Source organism: Otolemur garnettii, unplaced genomic scaffold (genome assembly GCF_000181295.1).
Source record: "Otolemur garnettii isolate 467f Iridium unplaced genomic scaffold, OtoGar3 scaffold00021, whole genome shotgun sequence".
Classification (NCBI taxonomy): Eukaryota; Metazoa; Chordata; class Mammalia; order Primates; family Galagidae; genus Otolemur; species Otolemur garnettii.
In genome coordinates, this window is record NW_003852416.1 from 20918531 (window position 1) to 20930011 (window position 11481).

Genomic DNA, 11481 nt, shown 5'->3' on the forward strand with positions numbered 1-11481 from the left:
CGAACCTGCCAGTCTCAGCATATGTGGCTGGCACCCTACTCACTGAGCTACAGGCACCAAGGCAACTATTTAAATTTTATTTTATTTTTATTTATATTTTTGAGACAGAGTCTTACTACATTACCTTTAGTAGAGTGCTGTGGTGTCACAACTCACAGCAACCTCAAACTCTTGGGCTTAAGCGATTCTCTTGCCTCAACCTCCCAAGTAGCTGAGACTGTAGGTGCCCATGACAAGGCTGGGCTATTTTTTGCTGCAGTTGTCGTTGTTTAGTTGGCTCAGGCCAGGTTTGAACCTGCCAGAATATATGTGGCTGGTGCTGTAACCAGTGTGCTCCAGGTTCTGAGCCTAAATTTTAATTAATCAAATAAAATTAACTGTATTTAAACAAACTTTGTATTACTTAAACTTCATATTTAGGTTTGGCGCCTATAGCACAGTGGTTATGGTGCCAGCCACATACACCAAGGGTGGCGGGTTTGAACTTGGTCTGGGTCAGCTAAACAACAATGACAGTTGCAACAAAAAATAACCTGGCATTGTCATGGGCACCTATAGCCCCAGCTATTTGGGAGTCTGAGGCAAGAGAATCACTTAAGCCCAAGAGTTTGAGGTTGCTGTGAACTGTAACGCCACGACATTCTACCCAAAGCAACATAGACTGTCTCAACAAAAAACAAACAAACAAAAAAACGCTTTAATAAATAAATAAATTTCTGAACGATCTTAAAAATAAAAAAACCCTTCATAATTAAATAAAATTAGCCAGTCACACTAGCTATGTTTCAAGTCCTCATTAGGCACAGATGATAGAACATTTCCATAATCACAGAAAGTTCTGTTGGACAGCACTACTATTTTTTCTTTCTTTCTTTTTTTTTTTAAAGAGACAGAGTCTCACTTTGTTGCCCTTGGTAGAGTGCTGTGGCATCACAGCTCACAGCAACCTCCAGCTCCTGGGCTTAGGCGATTCTCTTGCCTCAGCCTCCCGAGTAGCTGGAACTAAAGGTGCTTGCCACAATGCCTGGCTATTTTTTGTTGCAGTTTGGCCGGGGCTGGGTTAGAACCCACCACCCTCGGTATATGGAGCTGGCACCCTTCTCACTGAGCTACAGGCACTGCCCAGACAGCACTACTATTAATATGTGATACCTAACTGTTCACATACTAGCATATAAACCATTTGAGGGTAGCATTCTGGTTTATATCTTTATAGTCACCTGTTTGTAAAGTTCTTAATATTTGATGATTCACTGATTAGTATCAGAAGTTTGCTATCATAAAAATAAAAACAAATTTTGACTTTTTCAAAAACACTAAATGCAGGAATCTCTACTCTAGGCAATTTATGCAGTTTGATTCTGACTGTATTTGCTAAGCCCTAATATCATACACAACTTGAAAATTCAGTCGTATATATTTAGCTGCATCATTTCAACTATGATGAAACATTTTTTCCCTAAATAGTGTAAGTCATTCAGTTATTGAACAGATACATGAGTCCCTACATGCCAGTCACTAGGCTATGATTACTATAGTATGAAAGAAAGATGGCAGTTTCTACCTTTACAAAACTTATAGGACAGCAGGGAAGACAGACAAATGTGTAATTGGGGTAAAATATAATGTGTGTTGGAACAGAATATCTGCTGGGAGTCTAGGGGTCAGAGAAGAGCTGATCTTCTGGTTTATGGTTTATGTGAATGATTTTCTTATGTGAAATGGTTTTTGTGAATGATTTTCTTTCTTATTTAGTTGCCTGAAACTCGTCAACTCCTATGGCTGAGACGATTTGCTCATGGAACAACAGGTCTGGTGTTTCTTACAGCTCTCTCAGGTAGAGTTTTTCTCGTCACACATGGCCTGTGTACATTCCATGCTGAGGTGGGATCTCTTGCCCCATGCCTTGCCCCTTTCTACTGCATCTTCTTAGTCCCCTTTTACACTTGTCTCTCATACCCACTATCTTCACCCTCTGTGTTCTTTCCTTTCCCTTTTAAATATTTTACTTTCTTATCAGTTGAACAAAATATTGAACATACCTAGAATCAGACTGTCCATGTTCAAATTCTACCTTCACTACTGTTTGATGTCAGCCAGCCCTGTGACCTCCTAGGGCCTCACATACCTTATCTACAAAAGAGAGATTATGACAATGATATGAATAATATAGGTGACATGCTTAGAATAGTACCTGGCATGTAGCAAAGGCTACATAAATGTTAGTTGTTATTATGTAAACATTATTGTAACATATGTAATTTATCATATTACACTAAATGTGTCAGACCAAAGGGCTGCCCTCAGATATGGTGGAAGGTGGGAAGTTCATTGGCACAGAGAGACCAACACAGAAGTTTTTCTTTCTGGAGTAAAAATAATGATTCAAACCAGTGATCCACTCTTTTTTTGTTTGTTTGTTTTGGTATAAGAGCATGAATTTTGACTTTATAAGTGGTATTCACAAAAATAAGGAATGTGATCCAAATTCCTCTGAATCTTCTTTGACCAGATACCTTCTTTATATATTCATCTAGGATTTAGTTTTTATAAGTTTGGGGGTTCTTCTCAATTATTCATTCAGCAAACATTTATTGAGTAGTTGGAGAAAATAGATAACACACAATAAAAAAAATACTATGGATTGGGCACAGTGTCTCAAGCCTCTAACCCTAGCACTTTGGGAGGCTGAGGTGAGAGGATCACTTTTTTGAAACCAAGTGTTTGAGACCAGCCTGAGCAACAACAAGACCCCGTCTTTACAAAAAGTGCTAAAATTAACTCGCCATGGTGGCATGCTACTCAGGAGAATGAGGCAGGAGGATCACATAAGCCCAGGAGTTTGAGGTTATAGTGAGCTATGATTATGCTATTGCATTGTAGCCTAGGCACTAGTACAAGACCTTATCTCAAAAACAAAAAAATAATGTGTCAGATGGTAGTCAGTGTTATGAAGAAAAATAAAGCAGGATATGGAGATAGAGAAAGGTGGGGAAGGGAGTGCCGTTTTACCTAAGATCCTTAAGACACGGCTCTTTGATAAGGTAATATTTGAGTGGAGACCTAAGGAAATGAGGGTGTCAGTTGTGCAGATATCTGAAGGAAGAGCATTTCCTAAATAGATCAGTAGTACTTAGCAAGGGTGGGGGAGGGCATCAGTGTTACTAAGGGAATTTTTCTAAACTAATGGGCCTCACTCCAGAGCATCTTATCACTTCTCTAGGGGAGGCAGAATCTTGGAGCAGGAGCAGGTAAGTTCCTGTGGTGATTGTGGTATATATATTCCCTATTTGAGAGCCTCTATTGTAGGTCTTTCTGCTATTCTCTGACTGTTCCTTTTGTCCAACTCTGGTATAATAGGCTTTTTCCTGTGTCTCTCGTTTTAATAAATACCATTTACCTTGGAATACAGGGGCTTTTGTGGCAGGGTTGGATGCTGGGCTTGTATACAACTCTTTCCCCAAAATGGGAGAATCCTGGATCCCAGAGGACCTCTTTACCTTCTCCCCCATCCTGAGGAATGTTTTTGAGAATCCCACCATGGTGCAGTTTGACCACCGGATTCTGGTAGGTGTGACTGTTGGTTCCTTGCCAGAAAGCACAGGAGCCTCTCACAGGCTTTGGGGTGTCAGAGAAGCACTGATTGATGGCAACCATGAGAGGGTAGAGCAGGAACTGTATTTCCTATTCTTCCTGGAAGAAATTCTAAGACCAGTTCTCTGATCTGATGTCTTTGTCCTCATTACTCACACCTTCTCCAGCCAAATTCTAGCTTTCAGGGTATTGCTGGCTTCTTAAAGTTCAAATATGCCTTTTACTACCTGGCGAATGATAACATACCTCAATTCTGCACATACTGGGAGAGTCATCTCAGCAGAAATGAAGTTGTGTAGAGAGGGGGTTGCAGAGAATATGATTGCCAAGCACAGAGCTATCAGAGATGAACTAGCACCTCTGGGGGCCAAGAGCTTCAGTAATACTTTTCAGTTTATTTAAGTTATAATGTTTTGAGGGCCTCCGATGGGCCATGTAAAGATTGGCTTGGAGCCTGGGCATGAAGAATTGGAGCAGGGAAAGATCAGTGGTGAGGAAATGGCGAGAAGCAGTGGTGCTGCTACACAGTGCAAGGGAGAGAGGGCATCCGGGCGCGTGCTGGGAGTGGGAAGTGAGAAGAATGGAGAGTTAGTGAGTTTGGCTGTTAGAGATAAAAGTGAAGAAAGATCAAAGGAGGTCTTAAAGTCTCTCTTGTGGCATGTTTGAAACAACCACCAATAGAAATGGGCCCGTCCGTCGGATTGAGTGTTGAGCTAGAGAAGGGCATCAGATTGAGGCATGTTGAGTGTGAGGTGATGGTAGTACATCCAGAGAGAGAGGTTCAGAGGACTCAGATACGCAAGGGGGCCTGGGGCTAAGGCTGGAGCAAGTTACCTGGGGTGGGCTCAGTCCCCATCTCCACACAATATTTTGGCATAAGTAAAATCTGGGTGAAGTTGTCATTGTGGACAGCTCTGAAAAGGAAGTGAAGTAGATGTGCAGATTTGATAGAGAAACATTCTCTCTGACATCAGGGAAGGGGAAAGGAGACCTTATTGCCAGTCCCGGATCCTTGTTCTGAAGGGGTGGGAATGAAAATGAGACATTAGGTCTTTTTCAGTACCAGCTGGCAGCACCACCACCTTCTCCACTTACAGCCCAGGAAAATTGTAACCCTTGTGTGCTGGTCCAGCCCTGCTTTAAGAATATAGGGTTAGAGTAGAGATAAAATTAGGGGTATGAATGCAAAGAATAATTTAAAAAGTGAGGGCCATACCTGGGGGACACCAACATTGGAAGGTAGATAAAAGGTCACTGAGAGTGTGTATAAAGTGATACACGCAGAACTTTAGAACCCCTGGGTAAGACCAACACCGAAGTGGCAAGCAGAAGAGGACTGTAGAGGAGGCTAAGAAAAGATCAGGGTAGAACTGAAAAGCAGTCATGTAAGTGGTGCAGGAAAGTACTTCATGGGAGGCCAGTGGATCCAGAGGAGATCCTTACAAGGTCAGTGGAAACCTGGCACTTGTGATGAGAGTCTTTCTTCCCTGCAGGGAATCACTTCAGTCACTGCCATTACAGCTCTCTACTTTCTTTCCCGGAGAATTGCCCTGCCTAGAAGGACCAAGGTGGCAGCAGTGACTCTGCTGGCTTTGGCATATACACAGGTATAAACCACTTCTTTTTGGTCTGATGGTATCCCTAAGTTAAAAAGGAAAGGCAATGGATTAGGAGAAAATATTCTTGATATTTATAATAGTTTAAAAGATTATTAACCAGGGTGGCACCTGTGGCTTAGGGAGTAGGATGCCGGCCCCATATACCAAGGGTGGCAGGTTTAAACCCGACCCCAGACAAACTGTAACAACATCAAAAAAAATAGCCAGGCTTTGTGGTGGGCACCTGTAGTCCCAGCTACTTGAGAGGCTGAGGCAAGAGAATCACCTAAGCCCAAGAGCTGGAGGTTGCTATGAGCTGTGATGCCACAGAGGGCCACAAAGTGAGACTCTGTCTCTAAAAATAAAGGGGGGGGGGTGGCGCCTGTGGCTCAAAGGAGTAGGGCACTGGCCCTATATGGTGGGTTCAAACCCAGCCCCTGCCAAAAACTGAAAAAAAAAAAAAAAAAAAAAAACACCAAAAAAAAGATTATTAACCATGAACTAAGTAAAGGCTATCAATACACAAGTCTAACAAGAGAATTATTATTGATGAATGGCCCATAAACAAGAAGGGCTATTCAGCCTCACTCATGCTCAGAGAAAGCAAATTAAAACAATGAGTACCATTTTGTGTTTGTGCCATTGTAAAGAGATGAAAAAAGAAAAAGAAAAGATAATCAGTTGTAAGCCTGGATGTAGGAAAATGAATACCTTCAAATATTCTTAGAGAAAACAGTTGATATGGCTTTTTTCAGAGGATAATTTAGCAATATCTTTTAAATTGTTAAGTGTATAATCGTTTGGCCCAGTAAATTTACTTATTGGTGTCTACCCTAGAAATAGTCTAATGCACAAAGAGCTTTGCATAAGGAAATTCATCATAGAAAAGTGTAGAGTAGAGCCAGGTGTGGTGGCTCATGCCTGTAATCTCAGCACTTTGGGAGGCCAAGATGGGAGGATAATTTAAGGCCAGGAGTTTGAGACCAGCCTGGGCAACCAAGCAAGACCCCATCTCTACAAAATATTTAAAAAAAGAAAAAAAGGCAGGGTATGGTGGTGTGCACTTACTTGTAGTCCTGGCCACCTAGGAGGATGAACCAGAAGGATCTTTTGAGCCGGTGAATTGGAGGGTGTAGCGAGCTGTGATCACACCACTACACTTCAGTCTGAGCAATAGAGCAAAACCCTGTTTCTTAAAAAAAAAAAAAAAAAAGTATAAGTGTGTAGAAACTGGTAACCAGGAACTGTGATGGGATGAAAGATAAAGAGAATTTTAGATTTATCTATTTTATTCAAATTTCCTTCCTTGTAAGCATATTTGCTTGTGAAATTATAAATACATATATTTCCCATGCATGGGGGCTGTTGAGTTTGAACCCAGCCTAGGCCTGCTAATCAAAAAAAAAAAAAAAACAACAGAAAACATACATTTTAAATGTTCTAATGGAATAGTGTAAAGGTTTGTGTATCTGGTTATCCATGCCTTGTCATTTTCATTGTGAATTTGTGCTTACTGCTTTTCTTATTGCTTTCTTTTCTTTGTAACAGGTGGGCTTGGGCATTAGCACTCTCCTGATGTATGTTCCAACTCCTTTGGCTGCCACTCACCAGTCAGGCTCCTTGGCTCTGCTCAGTAGCGCCCTTTGGCTCATGAACGAACTCCGAAGAGTCCCAAAATAATCCTCAGAGGATCAGCTTCCTAGGACTGAAACTGTGCTTTTGAGAGTTTATCAGAGTATAAGAACATGGACTTTCCTACCAGGATAACCATGGCATACCAAGTGGTTTCCAAATTGGACAAGTTAATTAAAACTCTTTGCCTGTTTTGAGATAGCCATCAGATCAAGAATGGCATTAAGTATGGTTACACTAAAAGTTCCTTTTTGAATCTGTTACTTTTCACATTGAAAAATAATTGTCTGCCATTTGTGGCTCTTAATAGGCTCTGTCTCAGGTTTCTTAATATTGGCAAATTCTTGGTTTTACATGCATGATTTCTGTTTCCTTGTTCTCCTAAGTTCTGAATTCTGCTTAAATAGAATTTCTTTATGATCTTAACTTCATTCCCAACAGAATGAAGCTTCAAAGGGGGCTTTGGGAGATCCTAAAGTAGCCAGGTATCCTGTAGCAAAAAAGTAGCTAATGACTTCTAGCATCCTGACTTTTAAAAATGGGACATCAGGCCCAGTGTGGTGGCTCATGCCTATACTCCTAGCACTCTGGGAGGCCAAGGTGGGAGGATCACTTGAGCTTAAGAATTTGACACCAGCCTGAACAAGAGCAAGATCTCATCTCTACTAAAAATAGAAAAATTAGCTGGCCTGGTGGCAGGTACCCAACCTACTCAGTAGGCTGAGGCAAGAAGATCACTTGAACCCAAGAATTTGAGGTTGCTTTGAGCTAGGCTGACACCATAGCGTGCTAGGTCAAGTGATAGAGTGAGACTATCTCACAAAAGTGGGGAGAGAATCAGATTTTGACAAGCTTACTGTGTCTGTGCAGCAGAATGATTTACAAGTATTTGGAAATTGAGGTAATTGTAAGTAATCCACTTGGATCTATCAAGCACTTAACCTCATTCTTCTTTTGATAGTGTGTTACATTGCTAGGAGTGGAATAGACAGTATAAATTGGTATCTGAAAGTGTTTCCTAATAGCCTTGTTGATTTTAAAAAACTGACCTTGATGGTGTAGTACCCTGACATCTACTCAGATATTTAAACAAATTGTTGACTACTAAATTGGTGTGATTTTTGTCTTCATTGATATTTCACAGGGCTCTGTCTTATTTAACTTTATTTTTTAAATCAGTGACTTGGAAGTCATTTGAAGCATCTGATTTGAGAATGGGGCAACCCAACATTGCTAATAAATGACAGTGATGACTCTAAAGCATCCCAGAATGACCCCATCAAGATGAAATAAAACAGATTATAAATGTAACATATTCATTTAACCTGACTTCATATAAAGAAAGTCTAGGAGATTTCAGTTGGCCTTAGGCTCAACATGAACTATTTATGTTGTCACATGACTACACAGAAAAATTAGTGTACTGTGGGTTTTATCAATAGAAGTGCCACTAGTCATAGTTGGAATAGAAATTTTGCATTTCACTCTGGGTACCCAATGTAAGCAGGGCATGGACACACTAAGTGTGTATCCAGAGAGTACTCCTACTAAACGACTAGGAATCTCTGGCCTGCTGCTGCTTTTTAGGTCCAAAGTTGTCAGATCTGTTTTTTTAAAGAAGCCAGATACCAGGTGGTGCCTGTGGCTCAAGGAATAAGCTGCTGGCCCCATATACCGGAAGTGGTGGATTCAAACCCAGCCCTGGCCAAAAACTGCAAAAAAACAATAAAAAATAAAGGAGCCAGATATCTAGATTTTTATGTGAAAGCTCTCAATTAAGTGTTGGCAACTGATTACAAGTTTTTAAAAATACTATGCAGGTTTAACATGTCTGGGAGCTATTAGTGCCCTCAGGTTTGCCCATTTGCAGTCTGTGAACTAGATGATCTCATTTCCTTCCCAATTCCAGTATTCTGTGAGTTTCAGCGTGATCATTTTCAGATGCTTCTTAGCCAAACAAAGGTAAACAGGACAGTTTGATTTTTCCAAATTATTGTATCCTGGTAGACTTAACACTGTTGCCTAGAAGTGCTTCCCAGCTTTTCTCACATTGACTCTTAAAATCCCAAAGCCCAAGCCTTATCTAAGACCAACTAAACCACAATATCTGGGAGCAGTAATGGGCATATTTTTGAAGTCCCCCAGGTGATTACCATGCATGGACAAGTTTGGGGACTACTGGCTTAGGTTCTAATAGCCTAGTTACCTTAGAAAGTTCTGACCAGCTTATTCCCATTCTCTCCAAATTTCCACCGCACCCCATCATTTAATCTGTTGATCCTGTTATGATGTATGCTAATAGGATAACATCTCTTCTATATAGAATTCTTTAAAAAAGGAACTGCAGTGACTGCGGCAGGTTTCCACACAATCATCTGATCCCCCCAAACCCAGGTTGTCCTTAGTTAATGTAGTAACTGAGTCAGCAGAGGGCAGTATGACCCAAAAAATCCACATGTTAATGCTTCTACACTTCCCTCCAAGAAAGCAGCAACTCAATAAGTTCCTGTTTCAGATGTTTTACTTCATTATTCTTTAATTACAGATGATGACTACATTTGAAAAACAGATCTGATTACATTTAGCTATGTAACTGTATTATGCTATTGATGAGCTCTTGGTGAACAGTGATTATCTTAATAATTTTTGTATTTTGTATTATTCCTAGCACCACAAACATACTCAGTATTGAATGAGTGAATTAGTAGAAAAGGATGATTGCAGACTGATGTCCAAAACACCTCTTTAAAAAGAAATTCGTCACATAACTGTATGATTAAATGAATTTTCCTTACGATTCTCAAAGGTCTCTCAAAAGTTCTGTCAATTGTTTTTATAACATGGAGGAAATTAAAACCTATGGCTTGGCTCGGCACCTGTATCTCAAGGGGCTAAGGTGCCAGCCACGTACACCGGAGCTGGTGGGTTTGAATCCAGCCCAGGCCTGCCAAACACAATGACAACTACAACCAAAAAATAGCCAGGCGTTGTGGAGGGTACCTGTAGTCCCAGTTACTTGGGAGGCTGAGGCAAGAGAATTGCTTAAGCCCAAGAGTTGGAGGTTGCTGTGAGCTTTGACGCCATGGCACTCTACCCAGTGTGAGAGCTTGAGGCTCTGTCTCAAAACAAAGAAATAAATAAAACTTACGGCTTTTTAAATCAGTCAACCAGATATTTTTGTCTTTACATTGGCAAGTGCTGTCTGTTGTAGCAGGGGTAATGTTGCAACTGCCTAAAATGATGTTGGTTGCAAAGACCAACAGTGATGATCATGCTTTTAGGATAACCAGTTTATCAACAGCTATCTTTCTGGCCCAAAGAAGAATGGTGGATTATATGCTGTCATCTGTAACACATATACCCACATCCTGCAGATGAAGGAGAATGCATCACTTCTCTAACAAGTGTACATTTTCCTCCACACTGACTTAGAATGTTAAACTTTAAGGGAAACAAAACAATAAAATATTTAATGTAAGTGTGGAATGTCTAGCTGTGGATCACAAAAGATGCCTTTCAACACTCTGCAGAGGCCTTTGTTCAAAGTAGAAAAAATAGAGAAGACATGGCATATACTTCAGGGTTTCAACTAAAGGGGAATTGTGGAATGAGTATTTAAAACATGATAACAAATAGTAGAAACCAAAGAATTTGTGATCCCTGCTTGCAGAGGAAGACTTTTATGAAGCTAATTAGAGGGAGAGCCTTTACCAAACAGGCCAGACTGGTGGGTGCTCTGTGAGATGGGTCACTTAGGAAAGTACCAGGGTTACTTTCCTACTAAGAGTAGAGAAGTGGCAGGTCACCAGAGGTATACAAGTGGCTGTCCCACTTAAAAAGGAGAGGCTCAGGAGCAGACATGTCCCCAGACTTGCCTGAAGTTGTGCATGCATGCCTATAGGCATCTGGTGTTTCAGAAAAACCTTCAGCTTTGGTTTTATAAAACCAGCAAGCAATGATTGATTACATTTAAAGTGAAAGCCCTTCTCAGTAATGATTCAGTTTTACAAACATAAGGATCTTATTGCTCAGATTTTCTGAGAAACACAATGGTGTTATTCCTTCCCTCTCCCTCTAATAATGCTACTGAGAAACTGGGAAATAATGAAATATTAGCACAAAAGGGAGACATGTAATAACATAAGGGAAGTCTATTAGGATATTAAAAAGTAGGCTTAAAATGAAGCTCTAATAGGCCACCTGCCAAAACAAAGGTAGACAGGGTTCCTAAACCACACTAAAACTTTTCAAATATAGATCAGATCCAGACACAGAGCCAAGAGGAGAGCCAGAAGGAATATAGAACATAACTTAGAATTATTGATTTTAGGTATATTCACTGTTTGCAAAAATGTCTGCTATTCTAGATGATTAACCCTTCCTTGGTTTTGAGTCCTCTTTTTTTTTTTTTTTTGAACAGTAATCCTTTTTATTTTTGGTAACACCAACAAAATCCTCACAAGTTTGACAAGCAGACTGCCCCAGTGGTAGGACTGTGAAGCTAGCATACCTAAACAGACTAACTGGGGAGAATTTTGAGACATCCGCTACTTCTACCTTAATTCTTAATCCCAAGTGAAATGATGTTACACCACATACAACAGCAAAAAGGAGTATTACATACTAATTCTAAATTACTTTGAAAAGAAGCTTAAAG

The 11481-nt window shown here is 40.4% G+C and overlaps 1 protein-coding gene across 3 annotated transcripts in view; it reads left to right on the forward strand.

The window, feature by feature from the left end:
* The window catches only part of LOC100952076 (cytochrome c oxidase assembly protein COX15 homolog), a 17745-nt gene extending 10316 nt beyond the window's left edge, over positions 1-7429 (forward strand). The window contains exons 6-9 of one of the 3 annotated variants that reach the window (XM_023511645.1): positions 1756-1837; positions 3413-3567; positions 5088-5201; positions 6741-7429. In XM_023511645.1, coding sequence (XP_023367413.1) covers positions 1756-1837; positions 3413-3567; positions 5088-5201; positions 6741-6872 — 483 coding nt within the window. In that variant the 3' untranslated portion in view covers positions 6873-7429. Of the gene's footprint in view, positions 1-1755; positions 1838-3412; positions 3568-5087; positions 5202-6740 lie in introns of those variants that run through there. The other 2 variants (XM_003787272.3, XM_023511646.1) reach the window with 2 other exon arrangements.
* The last annotated feature ends 4052 nt before the right edge of the window (positions 7430-11481 follow it).